We start from the raw sequence: 15099 nt of genomic DNA, 5'->3' as shown, positions 1-15099 counted from the left end.
ACGACCTCTTAAAACTACAATTGTGATGAGAACGAGTTGCGCATATCGAAAGGTACAATCAAACGATGCAATAACACCTACGACAATAGCAGCAGGGAGAAAGACTTGACGAATAAATGTCATGCCACCTGATGTGTTTCCATATCATGTTGTGTAACTTGATATGATCTTAATTTATGTTCATGATATGTGACACATTTTATTTGTTTTATATTTTGAAAAGAGGATATCTTTCAATTTTCCATTTGATCTATTTTATCTTCATGATGCTAGTGAAAGGAAGCTAAACACGGCATGTTTATGTGAAAAGCACTTTGTCTTTTTCCAAATGTATTATTTTGTTTGTTAGCATCATATTTGAAAAGTTGTAATTACAACTAGAACAAGTAAAAAAAATATACATATCCTTCTTAGGGGAGTTGTGACCTCAGGGTTTCATACAGGGCACATTATTTAACCTGTTTTGTTTCATTGTTTTGACTAGGGTTACCGGTCTCCACTCCGGCCACAACCATCAACAAAGTCTGTGCTTCTGGAATGAAATCCATAATGATGGCGGCTCAGAGTCTGATGTGCGGGCATCAGGTGAGAACACACCCCATCCCAGTGTTTTCTTTGACAAACTTTTAGTATTTCATGTTTCCAAAACCGCTGTGCTGTGTACTTGAAATGAGCTATTAGAGGCCTCCAAAATGTGCACTCGCTGGTGATAATTGGCTCTTGCTAGCAAGGAATGGTGTGCTGTGCGCAAGCGATGAGTAATGTTGCATTATTGGCTTGCAACTTTAAATATGTATCCCTTAGACATTCTCTTAATTTCTGGTTTATTTTGGCTCGCTATTTCTGTTGGTTTACAATGTAAATGTTTTGTTGTTTGAGCAGCAGGTGATGGTGGCTGGCGGGATGGAGAGCATGTCCAATGTCCCATATGTAATGAGCAGAGGCGCCACGCCGTATGGAGGAGTGAAACTAGAAGACCTAATTGTGAAAGATGGGCTGACTGATGTCTACAACAAATTTCACATGGTAACATTTCCATGTTGCATTACTGAAGTCGCACACTGTGCTGTTCTACCGACTGTACGCCACTGTATCGACCTTCATTTTACGACTACAGGTCGGGAGAAAATGAACCTGTTACCAAAGTGCCCTACATTCTGCCCATAGCTCCAGCGTTCTCCACATACATCCCCATACCTCTCTGCAGCCCTCCTACCCCCACACTCCTATATGACTATGTACAACCCACCCCCACACACAAACCCCCATATGAGTTCCCGTTAAATTGCTGCTGTTACATGGGTCTTGTTTTTGTTATTGTCATGTTTCAGCTGGTTTGTTAACCTTTCACTTACTAATAAATAGAATGCTGGGGCCAAGTCACAGGTGTTTTCCAACTAACACATGCAAGGTATGCTTACAAGATACAAAATTGGCCCAACTCTTGCATGAATTGGTTCTCCAACGGCTTTTGCGTCTGGGTAAATTGTGCAGCATATGCTTAAATTATGTGGCTTCTGCACTTGCCTACATACGCAAATTGTCTTGCTGGAGCTCGTTCATTAGTTTTGAGCGTGCCTTGTGCTCAGAACTGCACTTCCTCGGGCCCTGGTGTAACTAGGTGCCTGGGAACGTCAGACTGGGGATAACCCTTGTGTCGTGCTGTGAGTGCTCCCTGAAAAATAAAATCATGCCAAGATGGCACGTTGCTGTACAGTGTTTGGGTTTCACTGCAAAGTGAACCAGTCAGGTGACCAACTCATTATGGCCTGCTACGTAAAACCAGCCGGTAGCAACCAAGCAGGGGCGAGCCATGGACTGGCTCATGTCAGCAGACATCCAGCCCTCCGCCAATATGGTTGCTGGAGGACTGGCTGACGTCAGCAGGCACCCATCGCTCCACCAATATGGTTGCTGGAGGACTGGCTCATGTCAGCCGGCCCCCAGCCCTCATATTGCTGGAGGACTGGCTGACGTCAGCAGGCACCCATCGCTCCACCAATATGGTTGCTGAGAGCCAATGCTCATGCAAGCTTCTGTCCTACGCCCCACCCTTAAATATGAATTACCAACTCCAGAAGAGACTGGTACAGAGTATATTGAGAACTGTTGGTGGAAAGTTTCCGAGTTGTAACCCTTCCGATTCCTCCATCCGCACTAGTCCATGCATGCATGCATGCATGCAAATCAATGTAGAAATTCATGCTGATGGTCCGCATCTTTCTGAGCGGAATGTTAATTTCTCTGAACATGCTGTGTTTAGCTTCCTTTTCCCAATTAAGAATATGGTACATTTTCGAAAACCAATCGGACCATTCCATTGAGCTTTCATCATAACTGGTGCTTTTGAACACCTCTGACAGAGTAAACAAAATCCCTCATGGGATGAAAGGGTCTGTTCTTCATAACGTATGCCTGATATTCCCCCTGTCGATTTTCAAAGTATTTAAAATGTCCCCAAGACAGGGTGGTTCTCAGACTTGGAGTCTGATTGTGTTCATGGAAGAATTGACCATCTCTTTGTTATAACTGTCACCTGCCCTTAGTCTTCCACCCACTCAATTTGTAGCATGTTTCGCTACTCCGGTGTTATGGTATGTGACCGTCTTCTGGTGTTTTACCTGCACCTCCATCAGAAGGACTTTGACAACCTCTGTCATGTCATTGTGTTTGAAACCTCCAAAATGCCTACCCTCTGTTTCTAAATGCTTTTTAATGTTTCATCAGATTCCAGGCAAACGGAGAAACCTAGTGTTAACCAATAATCAGTTGAGTTCCAGGGTTAGCTAAAACAGCATTTATTTGTATTCATATTGCATAGAAATTGCAATAGACCATGCATGGCTCAGTTCTGCTGCTAAAGAATGCTGACACCACTTGATCAGACTGTGTGATATGCACATTAATGTGCACCTTAATCGGATAACAGGTTGGCACTCTTTCCAAGGCCTGTAGAACTGACATTAATCCCTTGATCTAAGCTAGAATGTGTCTCTAGCTTCTAAACTTGTTTCCAGTAAGCTACCAAATTAGTTGCCCACTCCTCTCCTGGGTCCTTTGCACTCTCTCATCCTCCATTGAAACCCCTTTTCTTCCCTGGTAACTGTGCTCTCTTCACTTCTGAAGTGCTGTGGCAGCAAAGGGCGGAAAACCCTCCCACTTGATTTTTTTTTTTTTTTCTTTTTTTCAATAGACTTCTAATAAAGGACCTTAAACGCTCTGCAATATCATGCACTTCTCCTGCTACTCACGGGCTTGGCTGCAGAAGTGCATGTCGTCCTCGCTTGCATAAGTACTAATATAATCAGACCAGTAACGCTTGAAGGCTTGCGAATAACGAGTGATGCCATTCTCCAATTCATAGGCACTCTGGAATGTAAGCTGTGACATACATAGGTCGACCACTGGCGTCTGCACTGCATGCATAACTTACTGAGCATGCTCTTGACTTTATGGTGGGTAGCATGGAGATTATCAAGATTTAAATGTAATTGGGTGAGTAGCAGTGCTTAATTTGTGGGGGTGTTTGCCAGGGCTCAGCCCTGGTCCTTATTTCTGAGTCCCAGCAACCTTTGCCGCAGACTGTTTGGTTAGGATGTGGCGTTTTGGCAACTTTATTATTCACTCAGTCACACAACCTGCAACAGTGTGCGTTTTCTATGTGTATCTGCACCCTGGGCTAGCTCCTTGTTCATTAACCATATGGCCAATACTTGTGCACTAAAGCTAGCTATCCATATTCATAAATAACGAGTTGGGAGGGGACAATGCTGGGCGCTCGTGCTAGTCATGCCCGCACACTGCTCCAGCTAGAAAGGCTTGGCATTGATTTAGCTCTCTACTGTAATAACGGGCAGGGCTTCATGGTATGATGGGTTGACCCGAAAAGGTCCCCCATCAGCCAGCACCACCAAAGGAACCAATGCCACTGCTGAGGTGCGCCTGTTTTAGTGCCCCTCCTATAAAATAAAAGGTGAGCAATGGAAATGGCATACAGTTAAGTTAACTTCGATAATTGCATCCTTACGAAAGTTGAGAATCCCCAGTTGTTGAATAATAAAATGGCTACAAGAAACCTGGTTAAAATTGTTCATGAACATGCCTTTGACAATCTGCTTCATGACAAGAAGGCAGCCCTGCAGAGATCAGAGGGTATCGGGGTAATATCCCCACCAATAATATAGCCATATATATGGTCGTGGGGTAAGGCCATAAGCAATATTAGTGGGGATAATGTATGTGGTTATTGAGACCGTGTGTTGCAGGGGTGTCCCCTGCAGGATCCATGGCTTAATATTGCTGCAAAAATATGGGGATATTCTTGTATAGCGATATTTTTGCAGGGATGTTAACACATGGAACTGATCAGAGAGATAAGAAAACCTGATGAAGATCCAGTCACCACAGGTGAATTGATAAAAAAAAAAAGTGAAGCAGATTTACCGAAATTGGATTAGGCATTAGTTGCTCCCTTTATCAGCATGATGGGGAAATGATGTTGGACGTGATGACCAAGCAATCTGAAAAACTTTGGGGATCCTACATGTGTAAATGGGAAGATCTGTGAGGGGGGGCGTGTTTGATGTGTGAAGGACAGGGAATGTTCCTACAAATTCTATTATCGTTCCTGACACCGGAGAGATTGCACCACATGTCAGCTGAGTATTCAGCGAAATGCTGGCGTGAATGTGCTGCAGTGGGGTCTCTATCATATGGTATAGAAATGTGGGAAGGTGGGCCTCTTTTGGAATGGCGGGCTGTCTAAAATCAAAGATATTACACCTCTGTCACTACCAATGGATCCTCGGGTGGTATTGCTGTGAAATACGGCAAACTGGCCATTTCCCCTGTCTGGACCCATGGTTACGTTGGAAACTGGAAATGGGTCGAGGGACCAGTAGCCCAGATGCGGTTGGTGAAAGTGTGGTGTATTTTGGTGCCCTATGTGAGGGGAGATATGTCAAATATGTATTTACCTGGAGGCCTTTCATTGACTTTGCAGAGGAGTACCCGGCCATGGTTGTGAAACCTCGGCTTATTCTGCAATTCTCATTATTAAATCCTCTGCTCTGTGGGATAAAAGGCAAGCTCTAAGGGTGAATTATGATCCTGGGAGGGACGCTGGGCAGGGATTTCGAATAATGTGATGCAGAATATGGAGAACTGCAAATCCCGCCAATCTGCTTACAAGTTGTGATTTGTGTCCATGCCTTTTCCCACAGCATGTTAAACGTTTTTTGGAGAAAATAAATTCTTGGGGATGTTATCCATCAGATGGTGAGCTGTATGCGGCTGTAATTGGCAGCCCTATTGTCGCTAGTATAGTTCTTGAAGCAGCTTGGTACGTGAAATTTGATAAGGATATGGTGGAAGGCTAGCTATTCCTGTGCAGCTGGCCCAAATGAGCTTACAAATGTGTTACTCAAGTCGGATTGTGAATACTGGGCTTCTATTTTATATTGCTTATTTAAACAGATCCTCATATATCGAGAGCTGCCTAGGAGCTTGTAGACAGCCCCTATTGTATCCATCTTTAAGCGGCGTAGCCACCTAGAACCAAATAATTATTGGCCTAGCAGTATTTTGGACGCTGATGTTAAACTATTTGCTGTTCTGGTTTTAAAGGATCTATTGAGATGGGCAAAAGAAATAGGTAGGCTAGCCAAAAACCAGACTGGCTTTCAAGCAGCTGTTGGTGCAAATCTAAACGCCTTGCCCCATCTGCTGCTTACAAGATACTATTTGGGGTTAAAGACTAAGGAAACCATCTATGTTGCAACGATTGATTTGACAGTGGCCTTCAACATGGTTGAATGAAACCTGCTTTGGGTTAAACTGGCCTGTTGAGTCATCATGTGTACATCAACAATCCAATATCCAGGTCTGCTTGGACCACCAGGGTGCTCTGTCACGGAAGATCCAGACACGTAGGGGTTTGAGGCAGGGTTGCATTTTGGCACCCTGCATCTTTAACCTCCATATTGGATATCTCAAAATGCCAAGAAGCAGTATTTATTTCACCCAAAGTTGTTTTTTGGGACTTGCTTGGCTTTCCTATTCAGATGACTTGTTTCTCCTGGACAGACTTTGATTTTGTGGAAATTGATAAATCATACTTGATACCAATGTTAATGTTAAAGGACATTTTGTACTGCGCACTATCACCACCGTAGTGGTCCTTTGGCGCTCTGGCGCTCTGAATGTTCCCTCTAATTATTTTTCTCTAAGTGCGGAACTGGTTACCTTTCGTGCGCACTTTATTTTCCATGTGCACAACTGATTATCGAAGTAAGCCACTTGGTGATGCATATTTAGTAAGCTACAATCTCTGAAGAGTTTGGAAAGGAATTGCCCCTTCCAAACCACTGCAATTCATTACAAATCTGCATAAAATGCACATCTTGCAACACTTTTTCCAAACACATAGGTTAAATAAAATATTTTATATGAATTATAAAGAGAACTCATCAACCAGTTGAAGGCCTCAAGATATGCCGCAGTAGTTAACAAAAGTACTCCTGTGCAGGGAAAAATATGTGCTTTATGGCACTGGAAAAACACTCGTGCATTACAAAAAAACAAATCTTGCTTTTCATAACTGATGTGGCGATCAAAAATCATACCGGATCCAATAAAGGGCAGATGGAATATAGGCAACTAAAAGTAATGTCAGAAAACATGCCAATAGGAGTTCATGTGCCACTTTAACGAAGCAATTCAAGGGCCAGGAGAACATGCCTCTCATTTGTGTAAGGATGATAATTGCATCAGAATAACTGCACCATAGTTTAGTTTCTTTATTTGTACCGCACACTGAATCCTCAAGTAACTGGGCACTTAAAGCTTATACAAGAGTTGCATAGAATATGATGATCAAAATTCCCTGGCTTCTGCTGACTATCCACATAATGGTGTCCTATGAGTTACTCAAAACCAGCTTTACAGCTAAGAGTCGCATACATCATCAATTTGTAGTCCCTAAAAACAGAAATATTTGCTGACTAAAAATGGGGCAACAATGAACACATAGGAACCAATGCCTGGCTTCTGCCCACAAAGCTCCACTGATATTTTTTCAAATAAGTGTCCAGGAGAGCAGTGGCATAGGAAGGAACTCTAATAATATTTCAGAGTGATTTCAAGACGCATGGGAAGGGCAAAGAAAATCTTTTAATAACCATAAAGTATCCGTGTTGGAAAAGCAAATAACTTTTTTTCATTTCACTATAAGTAGGAAGCCTTGCTTGTAACCCTGATGTAGGAAGTAAAATGACAGGGCACATAATACAGCCTAAAGTTTTGCCCACCCTTCTTCACCACAGCCTAGAAAAAAATACAAGGGACTTACTGAGGTTTCTTAGAGCCCTGTTGAAGTAAATCACATATCTATGCCTTTTGGGTTAATGGCCTCTATGCTCAGAGGTGTAAGAGCTTGATAGCCTTCTTCTGTAACTAGGGATGCCTCTAATTCACTTTCATCAGTTACACAAGATGCAGGGGGGGGGATGTTAGTCGAACACAGAAAACATGTTTGTATTGAAATGCCCTCAGCAGCTGAGCATAGAAAGAAACAGAAAATGCAGTTCTCTAGGCTGTTAGGTTTGCTTTCCTTCAGCAAACAAACATATTTTCTACACTGTACTGCCGAAACAACCGACTTGGTTTTTTAAAGTTACTGATTTGTCCCCCCCCTCCCCCGCAAGGAGTTTTCTCCTGTGCCCTTTTAACTGTCCCCTCTCGGGCTCCTGTGCTCGCCTCCAATACCAGTTGACCGGGCACTGTTAAAACATTAGAGATTGTAGCAGTGAAATACTTACTGGGATATTTGCATACCCATAGTACTTTGCAAGCAAAACATATTTAGTGCCTCATATTATATGCATTTTAAGAAAATTTAATCTGCGGCTACACATTTATTTTGCAGTGCACACATGATCATTTGCAACTTATTCCACCCTTACATTGTTGGATAGGATTATACAACTGAAAAGTGAAATTGTTTTTGTATAGCGGTGAGTTACAATATCATTTAAGGTCTATGCCCAATGCAACTCTGAACACTTATAAAGGATGCAGATTGTGTGAAAAGTAGTCTACTGTCTGAATATCCATTGTCCTAATACTATAGACGAGTAATACCTGGCATAGCCCATAGTCATTATCCCTTGCAGACCAAGTAAATTATATTGCAATGTTTCTCTCCACTTATACGGTAATGTTAGAAATGCTAAAGTAGGAGACTCTGAGCATGACATTTTTCTACTCAAATCCTTAGGGAGGAAATTAATTGAGTTGTATAATGCGTTAACTTGCAAGGGACCCATTCAAAACTCTTGTGACATATGTACTAAGAATAGGAACCATGGGATGAGGTTACACATCTAAGTATTCGGTTAACCTACAGTCAGTATCTGATATTTGAGATAATTGGGTTACATAGTGTGGTTGATGCTTTTATTAGTCTATTGAGCGTGGCCCTGGCTTCAGGATCAATGGAGTGCACTGGGAGGGTAACAGCGGCCAATTTGCATCAAGGGAACTACAAGCAACCAGGGGAGGAGACCGTGGAGGGCAGATCGGAGTGGAGGGTGTGTGGACCTATGTGTTCTATAGGAGTGATTCATTGATAAGGAAGGTCTTGAGCTCTTTCCTGAACTGCAACAGCAATGGGGAAAGTCTGATGTTGACGGGAGGAGGTTCCAGAGTCTTGGAGCATAGACCGAGAAGGCTGTTCTTCTCGTTCTTTCCTTCCTGCACCGTCAAGGTCAAGCCTTCACATGTCCCTACTTGTGGATTGCAGGCCTCTGGAGATGAGTTTCTCAGTGAGGTAGCTTGGGCACTTCAGGGTGACAGTCTTGTAAATGATGCAACAGGATTTGAAAATGATATGGGCTTCCAGCGGGAGCCAATGGAGTTAGAGGAAGGTGTGGGAGGGTTCAAGTTCCAGAGTCCTCACATGAGTCGTGCTGCGGCATGCAGGACACATCTCAGGGGTGCCAGGGTAGTCGCTGGAAGGCCTTCCAAAGGGGACTTTTTATAAGGCATCATGAATAACAGAAGTTATTGTTGTAAATTATTCAAATTACAACAAACATAACATACATGGTTGTAGGTACATGTCTGGTAACCTTTCGCAAAGCCAATAGAGGAAGAGTCAAGGTTGTCTGGTAATATCTAAATATGTTTTGTTGTAGAGGTTAGTAAGCGCGTGGTAGAGTAAAAGCATAGGAGTCATGAGTAGGGAGGAAACAGTAGTTGGATAATGCGTGCAAGCATATGTTAGATTTTTCTGTTCATGGAGCCCCTTGTGGCTGTATTCTGTTTTTACGTTTTTTAGGTTGTCGCGCTTGCATAGTAGGGTAATGTAAAGGCGCTGCACCAGAATATCATGACTAGTTAGTTATTTTAAGATAAAGCAAATATCAGGTATTTGCTGTGGCTTGTGCTTTATTGCATTTTTAGTTGAGAATTGCCCGTGTGCGCTGCTAAAAACCTGAGCGGCACAGAGAAGGCATCTGGGCAGCTTAGAGGGAACACTGCTTGATACTTGGATGAAAGTCAGCCCCCAAGTAATCTATGGTTTTGAACTGCTACAGTTTTCTATGGCAGTTTCTTGAGAAACTGGTGTTGCGTCCTAATTGTTATGGCATTAATTGAGTGCAGACCTAGCTTTGAGAAGCAACAGAGCACTTTACAGAGGTATACAGCAGTACAGATGCATGACTGTGTGCTTTTCGGAGGTAGCAATAAAATAGATATAGGGCACGGGTAGGATACAGGGGTGCACAGAGGAGAGGTACAGCTGTACGGGGTGGCGGAGATGAGCGGGCGGCGTCAAAGTGAATTAGGAGGCAACCTGATGGCCTAGGTGTTGAGGAGGAAAGACTCCTTGAAGAGGTGGGTCCGAGTTATTTTTGAATTGTAGGAGCATGGGGGCTAGTCTGCTGATAAGGAGGTTCATATTCTTGAGGCGTAGGCAGAAAAGGCTTGTTTGCTGGTCCTTTACTTTTTTCAGAAGTGGATTTTAAGTCTGCACATGTCCTGGCTTCTGGTGGTGCACTGTCCATCGGAGATGCTGACTTTCTCCACAAGGTAGCTGGGTGACTTGAGGGTAACAGCCTTGCATATGATGCAGCAAGACTTGAAGGTACTTTGTACGTGAAGTGGGAGCCAGTGATAGTCAAGGGGCGCTGTGATGTGGTTGTATCTGCATAGACCCTTGATGAGGCGTGCGGCCACATGTAGGACGCTTCTCAGGGGCACAAGGGAGGACGATGGGAGGCCTTTGAGGAGAGCACTGCTCCGATCCAGGTGGGATAGGAGGGAGCAAGGGCTTGACTTTTCGCAGAGGGAGAGCTGAGACCACGCTGTCTGAGTTTTCTTAGCTATGTCCAGTCATTCAGATAATGGGTTAATCTGCCCCTTTTACTCCTAAAAAATAAAAATAGCCAGTAAAAATACTTCCAACAAAAAATGGGAAACCAACACGTAGAACAATGTGCCTCTTCTTTCACCCACACATCCCCATGGATATGTTTGGACCACTATTGCACATTGTACCGCAGGAAGAATTTACTATTGGGGCCTGATCTGAAGAAGTAATCCTGTATCTTTTAATGTGTATGACCAACTAGGTGCATATAAATGATTACAAAAACATTCACGATTTAAAGTTAAAAAATATTTGTACTCGCTTCTAAATTACTCCTATTGGGAATTGGACTTACATTTTTACTCCCAACTTTAAAAAATAGGGAGTAAATACTCCCACTTCAAAATCTTATCTGGAGCACTGGCTATGTGTTTTGAAGGAGAGGTGTTTGATGTGGAACCAGGGGGACTTTACGCAGGAGGTGAGCTGTGGTGTGAAGCCCTTGAGGTTCATGGTTGATGGCCAGTTCTGTATGTCTGTCTGGTTTTCCGGTGTTGATGAGGAGTAGTAATTTGGTCTTGGAGGGGTTGAGCTTCACATATGCACTGGGCATCAAAAAATGGATCGAGAGGCAGTTTCTGAGCCTGTTGCTGTCCTTGATGGAGTCTATCTTGAGGTGTAGCTGTGTCATCAGCATATTGGTGGATGTGGTTGTTGTGTGTGGGTAGGAGGGCTCCCAATGGCTCCATGTATAGATTGAAAATCACTGGGGAGAGTATGGAACCCTGCGGGACTCCACAAGTGACGGGTAGCATTGGCGATCTTGAGGAGTCTATCTGAACAAACTGCTGGTGGTTGTAAAGGTAAGACTTGAACCAGCGGAGAATAAGGTAGCTGCTCCCCATGTGCCGATATAGGGTGTCCATGATTGCCTGGTGGTCTACTGTGTCGAAAGCGGCCCAGAGTTGGAGTAGAACAAGGAGGCAGGGGTGACCGTTGTCAAGGATGTTGAAGGTGTCGTCCACCATCTGAATGGCTGCCATCTCCGTGCTGCATCTGAAGCCAGATTGGTAGGTTTGCAGGAGTGTTGGTGTCTAGGTGTTGCTGCAGTTACGCAGTTACTGCTTTCTCGATGATCCTATCAAGGAACAGTGATGGGTGATGAGGAGATGGTTACCTAGATTGCCGGGAATCCAGAGTGGGTTTCTTTAGTAGAGGGAGGATTTTTATCTATGGGAAGGTTCCTTGTGTTGTTCTCCAGATAGGGGAGGGAGAGCTCGTGCAGGGAGGGTCTTGACAGTGGATGCCGGGAGGATATCTGTATACGCTGTAGCTTTGAGGATGACGGCCATGGTTTCTACAAGGTCCTCTGTAGAGTGTCTTGAATGTTGTCCATCGTGTGGCAATTTCAGAAGGAGGGACCTGAGGTGGATCTGTGGATGCAGAGCTGGTGTCTGCTGGCAAATCATGCTGATTTTGTGTATGAAGGTGTTTATGGCAGTGGATTTTTCGACGGAGTGCGGTATGGTGGTGTCGGGTAGTGGGTCGATGCAGTGCTTGACCACTTTGAAGAGCGATCTGCTTTTGTTATCCGCTTCTGCTACGGTGTTGAGAGGCCTTGGTTGTATTGATTAGTTGTCAGCGGGTTGTTACGAGTTCCTTGAGGAGAGCCTGATCGGATGCAGGACTGGTGTTCTCTATTTTCCTGATGAATCTTTTGTGGTTGAGTTTTTGTGAACCAGGTTGCTGACAATTTCGGTTTGAAGGTGTCTTGTTTCAGAGACGAGTGTCGTTCGATGGAGCATGAGAGGGGGGTGCTTCCAGTAGTGTCAGTTTGGTTGGGTTGTTGGGTCGATGTGAGGTGAAGGTTGGTGAGATCTTCCATAAGGGCTTCCACATAGTTCTTGAAGGACCTGAAGGTTTGTCTGATGGGTTTCTGCTGGGAGTGCTTGACTGGGGTGGTGTGCAGGATGTTGAAAGACACTGCCAGGTGGTCGGACCAGTCAAGCGGGAGAGGAGAGCTGGAATGGAGGGAAGGCAATGCAGTGATGATTGGGTCGAAAGTTACCTTTCTCGTGCATTGCATCTTTTGTGTGCTGTGTGAGGCTGAGGTTGTCGAAGGCAGAGGAGAGCTTCCTTCCTCAGTTTGGTGACTTTGTTGCCCGGGAGGTTGAAGTCGCATAGGAAGATGTTCACGTGTGTGAGGGATATGGTGGTGACCAGGTTGGTGAAGTCTCTGAAGGCGGTGTTGGGTTTGGGTGGTCTGTAGATGAGATTGAAGGTGACTGTCCGTCAGAGAGCTGGTAGCGCCAGGAGAGTTCAAAGGAGCCAATGTTGTCGACTTAGTCTGGTGAAGGGCCACAAGGTCTTGTGGATGTCTGCAAGGTCTCCTCCTGTGTTTGGCAGGTCTCTGTGTTGGATGCTGTAGCCATCTGGGACACAGACGTCTTAGATGTGGGTGGAGGCCAGGTGTCACTGATGAAAGTTGCAGCAAGGTTGTGTGCAGTGATGAGGTTGGCGATGTCTGCTGCGTGGGTGATAGCTGTGTGGTTGTTGGCGAGCATCAACCTCTGTGTTGTGGACGGTGAAGGGGTGCTGATGGGCTTGAGGCTGATGTGGGTTAGGTTGCTTTATTGCGCAGTCCGCGACATAGAGGAGGGGCGTTGCCTGTGGGGACGGAGGGAGAAAACGCATGTCGGCCCGTGCTTACCTCTTGTCTGAGCAGGGTTTGGGTCCTGTGTGTTCGGGTCAAAACAGGAATTGCCCTTTGCTCCATCTGCCTTTTGGACACCTTGGCGAGAGGCACTCTTGATCCAAGAGTCAAGGGTAGATGAGAAGAGGCAGGACTAAGAAGGTGGGTGGGGCTTAGGACACTTGCACCTGCTCACCAAGTGCAAAGTAAATCATGCTGGACGACTGCTTAAGTAGGGAAAAGGGCAGCAAAACAGGAAGGCACCATCAGTTTAGCAGTGATTGACAGGTGGATGGGGCTTAGGTCATTGTGACCTAAATCCGCTTGCACCTGCTTACCATCGGCCTGTGTCGTAAAACCTCCCAACTGTTACAGCAGTTGTCATCTGCTTTGAGCTAGGGATAAGATCACGGCAGGCTGTTGCTAGGTGGAGACTGTTGTGTCTTTATAGCAAGATCTTGGTTCCTGTTGCTAGCTGATTTTTTATTTATTTTTTAAACGTTGTACTTTTAAATGGAGGGACTAAAGTGGTCACTAGCTTTGCTAACCAATGCGAGTCCCTTTGTAGTTGGTTCACATTTATCTAAGGAATCTCTTACTGATGATCCATGTAGGATCAAAAAGACGGTGTAGGAAAGGGGCTGGCTTGATGATATTGAAAATATGCACACATATCCTTTGTACATCTGAGGGATGAAAACAAGAAGCCTGGCCTTTTGGCCCCATGCTTGGAAAAGATTCCCCTCCACATGTTTTGCCTCATCCTTTATACAGTTTCGATTTAACTTAATTTTAATGAGGGAAATATTGTCATCATCAAAACCTTTATTTAGGCATTGCCATAAAGTGCATACAAGACATAATTTCTGAGGCTTGTGGAATCTGCTTAGATCACATGCTGTGCATAGGCCGACATCTAGTGGAAGCTGCAGAGTATTACAGTTTTCGAAACTCTGAAAGGGATGTCGACAGGGCGTGCCTGTTATACTATCCCTAGTGTGACGTCCACTGTACCCATGATCCCTCACGCATCTAGGTACCTCGGATTGTTTTTTCCGCCATTCTAGACAGACGCGTATAGCGGAGTTCCTCTTTCGGCGTAAAGCCATTGACTTTTTTCAATTACCGATAGTTCATTCTTTCTATCCCTTACTTCACCGACCATCGAAACATCACACCGGTAAAAACTACCGCGACAGACCATTTGGCCTTGAAAGGCAATACCGGGCCTCGGCCCAGAGAGTAGGGAGAGGGGGGCTGTCATTTTAGGATGAATATGCCCCTCTTGTACTACTTCCGCCCAGCTGCCATAGTTTGTAGTGATCAAGACCCCATTTAAATTCTGCCCCAAGTGCAATCGTAAATTCCCGTGGATCGATAAGCATTTAGTCTGTAACTTGTGTCTCCCAAGAGACTATGTCGAGATGTCTTGTTGAGTGTGTAGGCTCTACAAGCCCAAGACTTAAAGGACTGCTCCATAAAACACTGGGCCCACTATGCCAGGCAACTCGAGGCCATGGAGGTAGAAGGCGCTTTCAGTGATGCCAGCAACGCCGCCGTTACGGACAGCAAGGGCTATTGGGTAGCTCTGGCTACCCAAGCGCAGGCCCCCAACCCCAGAGGACAGGCCGGCGGCCATGTTGTGGGGACTACATCCGGCAGCAGAAGCGCATCAAGACCACCCACCACTAAACACATAACCCCAATTCGAAACTCGGCACATGGGTCGAGCATTTGACAACGCACGGCACCCAGGGAAAGGTCAGTTGAGTCCTTGTTCTCTGGGCATTCTCATACGAGATTGCTGCATGAGAGGACCCAACCGTCGAAAGACGGCGAGGGTGTCGCGCGTAAAACTCCCTCTGAGGACCGGCTATCCGCAGACGAGGCTTCGGCCCTTCCCACACCCGAAAGTTGACGCTCTGTGTCAGATCAGGTAGTAGGCTCCAAACAGTCGGACAAATACGGTGCTGGGCACCAGGGGGGTTGGGGGGAGAACATATAAAAAGTCCTCAAAGACCCCTCCTATGGAAAA

General features: G+C 45.1%; 1 protein-coding gene across 1 annotated transcript in view; it reads left to right on the top strand.

The window, feature by feature from the left end:
* The window catches only part of ACAT1 (acetyl-CoA acetyltransferase 1), a 330010-nt gene that overhangs the window by 147418 nt on the left and 167493 nt on the right, over nt 1–15099 (top strand). Inside the window, exons 5-6 of the mRNA XM_069640458.1 lie at nt 485–585; nt 883–1026. Of these exons, the coding sequence (XP_069496559.1) occupies nt 485–585; nt 883–1026 (245 nt within the window). The remainder of the gene's footprint in view (nt 1–484; nt 586–882; nt 1027–15099) is intronic.

This window comes from Ambystoma mexicanum, chromosome 7q (genome assembly GCF_040938575.1).
Source record: "Ambystoma mexicanum isolate Mex_15411 chromosome 7q, UKY_AmexF1_1, whole genome shotgun sequence".
In the NCBI taxonomy this organism is placed as follows: domain Eukaryota; kingdom Metazoa; phylum Chordata; class Amphibia; order Caudata; family Ambystomatidae; genus Ambystoma; species Ambystoma mexicanum.
The sequence above is the reverse complement of the archived record's forward strand: the minus strand, read 5'-3'. Positions and strand labels throughout refer to the sequence as shown.